Below are 13126 nucleotides of genomic sequence, written 5' to 3'. Positions count from 1 at the left end.
ATATGTCTAGGTATGTTCTTTCCATATTGTTGCTGATTCTTGTGTTTCAACTTTATTTTTAGCTACCATTTTTTTCCTACCATTATTTCATTATTATTATTACTACTACTTTTGCTACTTCTTCTGTCCACTCTAGTTTCTCAGAATGGATTTTGTGTCCTTTGGAGCCATTTGCTCTGTGTTTTTTTTTTTTTTGTAATTTCAGTTTCTTTGTTTTTTCTACTATTTTATCATTTTAGTTTTCATCATTGTTCATTTTCATTTTTCATTCACTGTTCAGTTTGATTTTATTATTTTTTTTATTTCTAAGTGTGCTTTCTTCTCTCCACTGTTTTATAGCTATTTCCTCTTGCAATGCAATATTCTTTCAAATCTTTTAGCTCTCACTGAGGTTACTTATTAGAATTATTTTTTAAAAAAAGTTTTCTGTGCCAGCTTTGACTTTATCTTATTGAGATCTACTTGGATTTCTTTACAGCTCCTGATTTTTCTTTATAACTCAGTATTTTTTTCATATTATTTGCATACTTAGAAATGAAAGTCTAAACTAATTTAAGTAAGTAATTGGCATAGCTCCCCAACAGCTGTAGGTCAGTGTTTAATTTCCCCTAGTGAGCTTTATTCACTGCTTTCCTTCCTCACCTCAAGGAAAAAGTGGGCATTCTTAATGGTAGAGACCTACTTCATATAGCATGTAGGTGAAGCTACCTGCTGTTTTGGGATTGGGGGAGAGTTCCCAAATATGTTTGTATTTTGCTGCTCGGAATCATTCTAAGCTAAGGCTTTATAATCAGGCCAAAAAAATGTTACTTCTTGGCCAAATTGCTTTCCTATGTGCCCAAGCATGGCTGGAATTCTCCCCTTCAGCCTCCTCGCTCCTTGCCAACTTTGGTGGGTTAATCTTACTATTAAATTTCAGTTCCATTTCTTAGGCTGTATCACTTAAGAAAGTTTCAGGTAGTACACCTGGGAATATGGCTCAGAGGTAGAACACTTGTGTGTGGCATGTGTGTAAGTCCCTGGGTTCAATTCCCAGCACTGCCCCCCCCAAAAAAAAATTTAAGTACTACCTTTCTTGGGAAAGAATTTACATAAATGTTGCTTATAGAATAGGTTTCCATTTGCCATTTCCCATTTATTCATTCAGCAAATATTTAGTTACTGCTGCTTTGCCAGGAAGTATACAATGAGGAACACAAAGTCCCTATTGTCACAGAGCTTACATGTTAGTAGAAAGTCTAAACCAGTTTAAGAACCTTGATACCATTCTCTAATATATTTTATTAAAGAAAGAGTTTTTGTTTTTTCTTGATTGGAACTTGCTTCTCCAGTGAATAATCGGTAAATGAATATAAATGGGAAGTTCATGTATTAATTACATACAAGAAAGATAAAGAAAATACACAAAGTTATGATGAATTTTATTGGTCTAGCATGTTGCCTGGATTACATTAGATATACAATGGGTTTTTACTGAAATGAAATACTCTACGAGGCTAAAGAAGCCAAGATAGGGCTGGGATTGTGGCTCAGCGGTAGAGCCTTGGCCTAGCATGCATGGGGCCCTGGGTTTGATCCTCAGCACCACATAAAAATAAATGAATGGGGGCTGGGGATGTGGCTCAAGTGGTAGCGCACTCGCCTGGCATGTGTACAGCCTGGGTTCGATCCTCAGCACCACATACAAAAAAAGATGTTGTATCTGCCGAAAACTAAAAAAAATAAATATTAAAATTCTCTCTCTCTCTTTCTCTCTTTCTCTCTCTCTCTCTCTCTCTCTCAGTATCAAAGAAATTCAATAAAAACATTTTTAAAAAATGAATGAATGGAATAAAGGTATTGTGTCCAACTACAACTAAAAAAATAAATAATAATAATAATAATAATAATAATAATAATAATAAAAAGAAGCCAAGATAGTGGAAGAAAGATAGTCTGTGTCTGGGGGTAAAGAAGTAAGAAAATTTGTTCCCCTTCTGCATGAGAATTTACCTTTGATTCACTTTTCATCTGTTCTCTGGAATTCTGATAGTGCCAACTATATTAGCAGGCCATAGTGGTGTAGAAAAATTGATCTCTTAGTAAATTATCTGACTAGAAGTATAAATGAACTAAGTTTCGTGATATAGATATCATCACTCTGGGCTTCACAGAATGCAGTGATTCTTTTATCTGGACATAGCTGATACAAGGAAGCTACACCTACATTAGCACCTATGGAGCATAAGACTTTTAAGCTAGGATGGTCTCCTTACCTGCCTTATGTAGATCTCTTCTCTTTGAACCCAGGCTGTCAGCTACAGAATCAAAACTCCAGGACTCTTGTGGGGCTGCTCTAGGACTCCTGCACAAATGGGACTTGATGCTACAGTGTTAGGGGTTGTGCTCTTGTCAGTTAGCCTTAGAGTCCAGTGCCAAGTGTGGCCTATGATAGTCTTTGATTTTGAGTCTGTCTTTAACCTAATGAACATTGAAGTCATTTAATTGGGCCTCCAGAGTCCTGACAGTTATTTTTCCCTGAGATCCATTAGGAGTCCTGTTTCTCTGAGAGATCATTTTATAATGTAATATACTCTTTCTCCTTTCATGAATGCTTAGATTTCTGGGACTTCTGGATCACACTCTTTAGTTTACAGATCTCACATGCAAGTTGCTTATTTACTTTGCATTTCTTTTCTGCAGAGTTGACCCTTTATATGGGATGTGTGAAAAATTTTTACAGGAAGTGGACTTTTTTCAGAGGTAAGTATTTCATAACTCTTCTGGCTTATTAAATTTTGGTTATGCAGAGAATAACTTAACAGGCACCAAGAGTGACCACAAACCAGGTTACTTGGTTTAGCCCATGCAGGCAAGCTATTGTCTATGGTAGTGAGCCCTTATTTGATATTTTCTTTAATTGTGTATAAACTTCTTTGAAGATAAAGCTTCAAAATTAAATGTACAACCAGATAATTAAAACATTGGGAATTGTTTGGATTCAGCTCTCAGCTGGGCCATAAAAATACCAGTATTATAAAGAAAACTCATAAACTGGTTGAAAGATCACACTTTCATATTTATTTATAATCTACAAAGAATTGTTCTATAATTCTGTAGGTAAGTTTTATTCTGTAGGGTAGATATTTTTCTGTTCTGTTTGAAGTGAATTAACAGATTCAATAGATGAGTGGGAAGGCTTGGTGAAGAAAGTGAGAGTTTAGGAAACGACCAAACTTGTGCTGGCAGTATATGCTTTTAAAGGAACTGATTAAGTCTAATAGTTATTTCTTCTGTCTGCTGTTCCTGCCCTCTTGAACTGAGGTTTTTATGACCCTACACTTTTCATTCTTTTTTTCATTTGATGATAGCTTCCTGTAGGACTAGGTTGCATTACCACCATTCACCAGCAGGTGTTGCTTGTTAGTAAAAGGTACAGATTAGCTTGGCTCTGTGTTAGACCTCTGGATTCAAATGTGAAATTTAAATTCATGTCTTACTTTTGGTTTTAGATACTTCAGAGTTTATTTTTGCATAGTTGGGCTAAAGAGGTTTGGGGGAAGGTTACAGCTTTAAGTTGCCTAAGTTCTTCACCTGTTGTTAACTAGAGCTGCATATTTCTTAATTCAGCCTCAGAGGTCCTCTGCAGATATCATCCCTTGAGTGAATTTTTTTTAACTATCCCCTTCCACAAGGCAGAGTACTATGGAATCAATATGAGCTGGGAATCAGTTACTTAATATTTCTGAATCTCAATGTAACATCATCCTCTCTGAATCTCAGTGTTCCTATTGCTTAAATATAAGCTCCATTAAAACAGTTCATTTCTTCTCCTTCACTTGCTATTATATTTCCAGTATCAAGAATAGTACTTAGCACTTGATAGGTTCTAAAAACATATTTGTTAAATTAATTAAAGGATCTGTAAGAAAAAATAATTTTAACAGTGCACAGGTTTGCTGGAAGGTTTACATACAGTCATATAAAACATTTAAGTGTATGTTTGACATACAGTGTTATTCAATAGCAGTTTCTTATGATGAGCATAACATTAGGGCATAATTATTTGAATACCTGTCTGTTATAGTTGTGAACTTTGAGCTCCTCCCACTTTAACACTCAACCTACTTCAGGGGTTGGCAGATGTCTGAGGCTCAGCCCGTGATGAATGAATGCATAATCAGTTGCTTCTCTTTGTTCCTCCAGGTGTTTCATCGCCGATTTGCCCCATTTGCAGGATAGCTTTGTGGATAAACTTCTTGACCTTATGCCCCGACTCATGACATCCAAACCTGCTGAAGTGGTCAAAATTCTACAGACCATGCTGCGTCAGAGTACTTTCTTGCACCTCCCGCTTCCAGAGCAGGTCAGGGTCTACATCCTGCCCCTTCAGACCAAATTGTCCAGATATGAAAACTATCTACTGTGGTGAGCTTCTTTTATCAGTGGAGCAGCTGCTAAGCCCCTTCCTGTGATTGGCTCCTGCATACCCACCTATTAGATACTAAGACTGTTTTGTTACCCGAGCTTGACCTGGCATTTGAGTCATCATATTTTCTTTTTGCTTATAGATCCATAAAGCCTCTGCTACCATCATTGAGCCAGCAGGAGAATCAGATAATCCTTTGCGGTTTACATCTGGGTTGGTGGTGGCCTTGGATGTTGATGCAACCCTGGAACACGTGCAGGATCCTCAGAACACTGTGAAGGTCCAGGTCTGTTAGGTTGTGGTTCATATGGAACTTTAGAGTGACCTTATATTGAAGCATTTAATTTTAGTATCCCTCTTTATCTAAGAGGTTGAAACAGGGAAAGGAGAAGAGATGGAAATGAACCTTTGTGGAAAAGAGCCTGGGCTTGAAACTGTGCTGCTGAGCAACTCTTACTTGGTAGAGCAAGTTAGATTAAACTCTAAGCCTTATGGGCTGGGGTTGTGGCTCACCAGTAGAGCACTTGCCCAGCATGTTTGAGGCCCTGGGTTTGATCCTTAGCACAACATAAAAATAAATAAATAATTTAAAAATAACAAAAAACTCTTAAGCCTTATACAACTGACAAATAGAAATAGTTGACATTGAAATGGAATGACGTATATTAGGTCCCCAGTACCCAGCAAACGTTTAATGAATGATCGGGCCCTTTCTATTCTATAACATGAGGTTAAGACTTGATCCTTTTTAATACCACCCCCACTCTTCCTATTCCCCCAAAAAAAGCTTGGGCACAAAGGTACTCACCTTTACTCAGGAGACTAGGAAGGGAGCATTGTTTGAGCACAGGAGTTCAAGACCAGCCTTCGTAACATCTCAAAAAGTAAAAAGGAAAAAAAAAAAAAGACTTGATATTTTATTACAGCAATTTGTAAATGACAAGTCTTTTTCAGGCTTTAGGTATATAAGTAGGTCAACTGGCAAACAGAATGTATGGGTGGGAAAAAGCAATCACTAGGAAATATTTTTTCCCAAGTTAGATATATTAGAAACACATGAATGATATAGTAGATCTGCTAAGCAATTCACCTTTTGCACCCATCCATCCTTCCATCCATTTGTGCATTAGTGCTTATTCTATCACACATGCTAAGTGCTGTGGTTGCCAAGTAAATATCTCATAGTTCTGCCTACAATCCCAGCAGGAGGCTGAGGAAGGAAGATTACAAGTTCAAGGCCAGCCTCAGCAACTTATAAATAATTCAGTGAGACCCTGTCTCTAAATAAAATATTAAAAAGAACTGGGGATTTGGCTCATTTCACTCCTCAGTACCAATAAATAAGTAAATGAATGAATGAATGAGAATATAGCTTAGTAATAAAGTACCCCTGAGTTCAGTCCTCAGTACTATCCTCTGCCCTGCAAAGAAGTCACAGTTCTTGCTCTTAGGATGCTCACAGTTGCATTAGGAGACAGACAAATGCATGGGCAATTATGAAACAAAAGTTCAGTGATTAGATAAATTAACACCAGAGAAGTTAATATGATTACTGTGATGGAGGCTAATGAAAGGAACTGCTTTGTGGAGATGCTAGAGTATGGTGGGATTTAAAAGGATGATAACAACAAAGAAGGGCGAAAGGAGGTGTTCTAGACAGAAGGTGTGAGTGCAAACAGGGGTGTAAGCACTGGCAGTAAGTACAATCAGAGGGCAGAAAAATAGTCTGGAGCATGCAGGGAAGCCTTCCTGAAGGAGGTAAGGATGCGTCAGGCCTTGAAGATGGTATTTTTTGGCTATGGTGACAATAGGAGAACACGACTCTGACTTCCCAGCAGGAATTTTACAAATCATGAGACTTACAGAGAATTAATTCTGTGCTAGCTATGAAGTTGTTCTGCATTGCCCCCCACCCCTGCCACCCCTTAGTGTTCATCCCAGCTGTTCTTTAGAATCTCAGCATTAGAGAATACTGATGAATAATCTGCAGCAATTAAATCAGAATCCTCTGAGCTCATAAGTGATTTTTTTCAAGAGTTTATAGGTAATTCTTTTGGGCAGTCAGCAATTCTAATGAGAAGCACTGTTTCACAATGTCCCTGAAAAAAAGTTTCCAGACCAACTAAGCATAAATGAGGTTGTAGATAGTCTAGCAGATGACCCTTAAATAATCTATCTCCTGAAAACTCCCCTTTGTAGCAACTCCCCTGCAGGCGTGGGCAAACTGATGCCTCTGCTGGTGGGAACTGGGACTCTTACTGCCCTGTCATGCAACAGCTTCATTGTTTTGAAAGTGCTGTAGAGTATAACCACCATACCCTGCCATCTCCTTTGTTCTATCTAGGTACTGTTTTAAGTATAAGACATATAGCAGTAAATATGCCTCAGAGAATATATGGAGATTACACTCTTTTTTTTTAATATTTACTTTTTAGTTTTTTTTTTAGGTAGCACAATATCTTTATTTTATTTTTATGTGGTGCTGAGGATCGAACCCAGTTCCCCACACATGCCAGGCGAGCGTGCTACCACTTGAGCCACATCCCCAACCCCAAGAGATTACATTCTTTATTAAAAGTATGTTTGTTTTTTAAAGTAGGCTTTCTAGGAACTCCATTTAATAACATTTCTTAGCCTAGTGCAGGTTACTATATTTTACCTAAGGCTGATAGGAGATGCAGTTTTTAGTTGTTCCGAAATTCAGAATATAAATCATACTGTCTGTTTTCTTCTCCTGACCTCCATGAGCCAAAGCTTTCTCAGCTGCCCTCTTGGGCATAGTAGAGGAGTGAAGGAAAGCTTCCATCAGCTTTCTCACAGAGGAATTGAAGCCTTTCACCAAGAGCAGTTTTGTTGAGAATGCTGGGAGGTTCTTCCACCTTTGTTATTTTCTTTCTCTTGCTCATCCCTGTGTCAGCCCTCCTCCACCCCTCTTTTTAAAAATTAAAGCCCACCTACTTATCTCTAAAGATAACAAGGATCAGGAAGCTGGGATACTGGACTTTTCTGCTGTCATAGGTTTGAGGCACAGAGCCTGGAAGTAGATTGAGGAGAAGCAGCTTAAAGAAAGAAGGGTAACTGGATGCAGTGGTGCATGTCTGCAGTCCCAGATTCTCAGGAGGCTGAGACAGAATCATTTGAGCCCAGGAAATTGGGGCTGTATTGTGCTCTGCCTATCAGTTGTTTGTACTAAGAGTCAGTAATGGGATTGTGCTTATGAACAGCCACTGCACTGCAGCCTGTGTGACATGGTGAGACCCGATCCCTTAAGTTAAAAAAAGAAAGAAAGAAGGGTAGAATCAGGGAGGCCTGAGAGGAGATAAAAGAATTATGGTAAATGGTCAGAGATAGGCTTCCCAAAATCCAAAATTGAAAGAACTGTGCAGTTCTCCACTGTGCCCTTATCAGTATATTTATATGGAACAGGTCCTATGTGGCACTAGGATCATTTTTAGGATCTTTTTTTTTTTTTTTTGGTACTGGGGATTGAACCCAGGGCCTCATGCATGTGAAGCAAGTACTCTACCAACTGAGCTATATCCCCAGCCCCATAGGATCATTTTTATATGTTCCTATATTCATTTGTATGCCATGCCATGGAATAGGTCTTCTACATGGGTTTCTGGGAGGCCCCAGGATGTAGAGGAAAGAACTCTGTCCGTTTGTGAGATGTGAAGATCTGGCCAGTGGTTGGTTCAGACCCTTCATAAAGTCCTTTCTCTTTAGAAAGAGACAGATAAATGCCTTCTTTGCTTCTTGAAATCTAATGCAGAAAATACAGTTGACAAAAATTTCTGCATACATGCTGATTGTGGTGGATGCTGGTCCCTCATGGGATTCATAGCCAAGGAGGGAAGATCATTCTGCCTCGTGGTACTTGGGAGGGTTTTCAGAAATTCAAGAGATGTTTACTGGACATTGCGTTGTGCTGGGGCAGCAGCTACAGAGATGTCTATAGTGTTGCTCTTGCCTCAAGGAGCTTTGCTTTATAAAGGCTGGTGTCATTTTTCTTCTCATGTTTTGGGGTTCACTGCCACCATCAAGTTTTCTTAATTGTTCTTTCTTCTGCCTTTTGTTTTTCTTTTCATTTTTGGTATCTCTTAGGTCTTATATCCAGATGGTCAAGCTCAGATGATCCACCCCAAACCAGCAGACTTCCGAAATCCTGGCCCAGGGCGTCACCGTCTCATCACTCAAGTGTACCTCTCCCATACCGCTTGGACAGGTAAGGAGTCAGGGACCTGGGGATTATGCTCCTAGAGATTACACTCAACCTTTAGCATTTGTTTTTTAGTTTGAGGGAAAAAATACATGTTTGAATCATGTACTGAGGATTGAATGTGATTCTTTAGGGAGTTCATAAGATCAAACTGGGTACATTTGGACTAATTTGCTATACTGATTGCACAAGCAGTGAGATTCTTGTACAAGAGGTTATAGTGGAATGGAGTTTCATGGAAAGAGCCCTGGGCTGGACACCAGGAGAATGCATGTTGTTCTGACTCTGCCACCAGTTTGCTGCATGACCTCGGGCAAGTCTGAGTCTGTTTCTTTCCTCAGCTTAAAAAAAAGGTGGTGATTCTCAACCAATAAATTAATTGTGAAGATTACTCCCTCTGGAAATTACAGTTTCATTTCCTTATGAAAAATTTAAAACCACTGTCTCTTTGTCTATGAACAGTTCAATTAATTCCCCTGAAACAAGTAAAATGACACATAACTTCCCATCCCTCCCACACATGGATGGTCTATGGAGTGATGCAGAGCAAGGGGATCTGTTAATACAGCAACTGAATAGAACATGCACAGTTGGTGAAAGGACAGAGATGTCATACAAGTTTATTTTTTTATTCTTTTTTTCCCCTTTAATCTGGGAGAAATCAAATGCAAAAGACATTTTATTCAAGCCTATAAGTTTGCTTTGGAAAACTTAAAAAGAGACTCAGACTGCAAAACCTAAAACATGGGGCTGAATTGACCTTGGTGATATTTCCTGAATCATTGAAGATGAGACAGGGTCTCACTGAGTTGCTTAATACCTTGCCATTGCTGAGGCTGGCTTTGAACCCTTGATCCTCCTGTCTCAGCCTCCCGAGCCACTGGGATTACAGGCGTGCACCACTGTGCCCAGCCACATCAGATGTTTTCTTATTTAAAATTACTTATTTGAGATTCTCTCCCATTAGAATGTAGCCTCCATTGCAGCAGGAGACTTGCTCATCTGTATTTCTGTATCCCTGGTGCCTATACGTCCTATGTCCTTAGTGCGTGACATGCAGTAGGCCCTCAACAAATAGTGAAAACAGAATGCATGATTTAAAAAAAAAAAAAATTTAATTTATTTTAATTAGTTATACATTTCAGTAGACTATCTTTTCTATCCCCACATCCCCTCCCCTCCCCTTCCCTCCCATCACTTCCCTCTACCTAATCTAAGGTAACGCTATTCTTCCCTAGTGCCCTCACCTTATTGTGAATTAGCATCTGCATATTAGAGAAAACATTTGGTCTTTGGTTTTGTGGGATTGGCTTATTTCGCTTAGCATGATATTCTCCAACTCCAACCATTTACTGGCAAATGCCATAATTTTACTCTTCTTGAAAGCTGAGTAATGAGTATATATACCACATTTTCTTTATCCATTCATCTATTGAGGGACACCTAGGTTGGTTCCATAGACTAGCTATTGTGAATTGAGCTGCTATAAACATTCATGTGGCTGCATCACTGTAGTATGCTGAATATAAGTCCTTTGGGTATAAACCAAGGAGTGGAATACCTGGGTCAAATAGTGGTTCCATTCCCAATTTTCAGAGGAATCTCCATACTGCTTTCTGTAGTGGTTGCACCAGTTTGCAGTCCCACCAGCAATGTATGAGTGTACCGTTTTCACCACATCCATGCCAACATTTATTGTTGCCTGTATTCTTTTTTTTTTATAAAAAATTATTTTTTAGTTGTAGTTGGACACAGTACCTTTATTTCACTTATTTATTTTTATGTGGTGCTGAGGATTAAACCCAGGGTCTTGCACGTTTGAGGCAAGTGCTTTACCACTGAGCCACACCCCATACCTGTTACCTGTATTCTTGATAATTGCCATTCTGACTGGAGTGAGATGCAATCTTAGAGTAGTTTTGATTTGCATTTCTCTAATTGCTAGAGGTGTTGAACACTTTTTCATACATTCATTTATCAATTGTATTTCTTCTTCTGTAAAGTGTCTGTTGAGTTCCTTAGCATATTTATTGATTGGGTTATTTGTTTTTTTGGTGTTAAATTTTTTGAGTTCTTTACATATCCTAGAGATTAATGCTTTATCAGAGGTGCATGTAGGAAAGATTTTCTCCCAATCTGTACACTGTCTCTTCACTTTATTAATTGTTTCCTTTGCTGAGAAGAAACTTTTTCATTTGAATCAATCCCATTTATTTATTCTTGATTTTACTTCTTGCTCTTTAGGAGTTTTGTTAAGGAAGTCAGATCCTAGGTCAACGTGGTGAAGGTTTGGACTTATTTTTTCTTCTATTAGGCACAGGGTCTCTGGTCTAGTGCCTAAATCTTTGATCCACTATGAGTTGATTTTTGTACAGGGTGAGAGAGAGAGAGAGGTTTAATTTCGTTTTGCTACATATGGATTTCCAGTTTTGCCAGCACCATTTGTTGAACAGGCTTTTTCTACAGTGAATGTTTTTGGCACCTTTGTCTAGTATGACATAACCATATTTATATGGGTTTGTCTCTGTGTACTCTATTCTGTACCAGTGGTCTACAAGTCTGTTTTGGTGCCAATACCATGATGTTTTTATTATTATAGCTCTGTAGTGTAGTTTAAGGTCTGATATTGTGATGCCTCCTGCTTCAGTTTTGTTGATAAGGAGTGCTTTAGCTGTTCTGGATCTCTTATTTTTCCAAATAAATTCCATGATTGCATTTTCTATTTCTGTGAAGAATGTCCTTGGGATTTTAATAGGAATTGCATTAAATCTGTATCACTCTTTTGGTAGTATGGCCATTTTGACAATATTAATTCTGCCCAACCAGGAACATGGGAGATCTTTCCATCTTCTGAGGTTTTCTTCAATTTCTTTCTTAAGTATTCTATAGTTTTCATTGTAGAGGTCTTTTGCCTCTTCTGTTAGACTGATTCCCATTTTATTTATTTATTTTTGAGGCTATTGTGAATAGAATAGTTTTCCTAATTTCTGTTTCAGTAGATTCATCGCTGATTTATAGGAATGCATTTGATTTATGGGTGTTGATTTTATATCCTGCTACTTTGCTGAATTCATTTATTAGTTTTCTGGTGGAATTTTTTTTGGATCTTCTAGATATAGAATTATGTCATCAGCAAACAGTGATAGTTGGAATTCTTCTTTACCTATTTGTATCTCTTTAATTTCTTTCTTTTGTCTACTTGCTCTGGCTAGAGTTTCAAGGATGATATTGAATAGAAGTGGTGAAAGAGGTCATCATTGTCTTATTCCAGTTTTTAGCACGAATGCTCTCAATTTTTCTCCACTTAGAATGATGCTGGCCTTGGGTTTAGCATATATAGTATTTTACAATGTTGAGGCATGTTCCTACTATCCCTAGTTTTTCTTTTTTTTTTTTTAAGATAGAGTGAGAGAGGGAGGGAGGGAGAGAGAGAGAGAGAGAATTTTTAATATTTATTTTTTAGTTTTCGGTGGACACAACATCTTTGTTTGTATGTGGTGCTGAGGATCGAACCCGGGCCGAACGCATGCCAGGAGAGCGCGCTACCGCTTGAGCCACATCCCCAGCCCCGAGTTTTTCTAATGTTTTGAACATGAAGGCGTGCTGTATTTTGTCAAATGCTTTTTCTGCATCTGTTGAGATGATCATATAATTCTTATTTTTAAGTCTGTTAATATGATAAATTACTTTTATTGATTTGCATATGTTGAATCAACAGCCCTGCATCCCTGGGATGAATCCCACTTGATTGTGGTGCACTATCTTTTTAATATGTAGGCCAACATGGTAAAGATTAATATGTACGTGATTTGCCAGAATTTTATTGAGAATTTTTGCATCTATGTTCATCAGGGATATTGGTCTGAAGTTTTCTTTCCTTCATGTGTCTTTGTTTGGTCATAGAATGAGTTTGTAAGGGTTCCCTCCTTTTCTATTCATGAAATACTTTGAGGAGTATTGGTGTTAATTTTTCTTTAAAAGTCTTGTAGAACTCAGCTGAGAATCCATCTGGGCTTTTCTTGGTTCATAGACTTTTGATGGAGTTTTCTATTTCATCACTTGAAATTGATCTGTTTAAATCGTGTATGACCTTCTTATTCAGTTTTGGTAGGTCACATGTCTCTAGAAATTTGTCTAGAAAAATGTCTTTGATATTTTCTATTTTATTACAGTATAAATTTTCAAAATAGTTTCTTATTATCTTCTGTATTTTAGACATGTCTGTTGTGATATTTCCTTCTTCATCTTGTATTTTAGTAATTTGAGTTTTCTCTTTGTTAGCTTGGCCAGGGGTTTATCTGTTTTATTTATTTTTTCAAAGAACCAACTTTTTGTGTTGTCCATTTTTTTAAATTGTTTCTTTTGTTTCAATTTCATTAATTTCAGCTCTGATTTTAATTATTTCCTGTATTCTGCTTTTATCGTTGATTTGTTCTTCTTTTTGTAGGGCTTTAAGACCTAGTGTTAGGTCATTTATTTGTTGACTTTTTATTCTTTTA

General features: G+C 37.8%; 1 protein-coding gene across 2 annotated transcripts in view; it reads left to right on the top strand.

Moving 5' to 3' along the window:
- Positions 1-13126, top strand: part of Ints4 (integrator complex subunit 4) — a 108503-nt gene that overhangs the window by 91498 nt on the left and 3879 nt on the right. For both annotated transcript variants that reach the window (XM_027942666.2, XM_071616525.1), the window contains 4 exons: positions 2683-2742; positions 4186-4345; positions 4551-4694; positions 8513-8633. In XM_027942666.2, coding sequence (XP_027798467.2) covers positions 2683-2742; positions 4186-4345; positions 4551-4694; positions 8513-8633 — 485 coding nt within the window. The remainder of the gene's footprint in view (positions 1-2682; positions 2743-4185; positions 4346-4550; positions 4695-8512; positions 8634-13126) is intronic.

The sequence above is a fragment of the Marmota flaviventris genome, chromosome 9, assembly GCF_047511675.1.
Source record: "Marmota flaviventris isolate mMarFla1 chromosome 9, mMarFla1.hap1, whole genome shotgun sequence".
Taxonomy (NCBI): Eukaryota; Metazoa; Chordata; class Mammalia; order Rodentia; family Sciuridae; genus Marmota; species Marmota flaviventris.
This window is presented reverse-complemented; position numbering and strand designations above follow the sequence as displayed.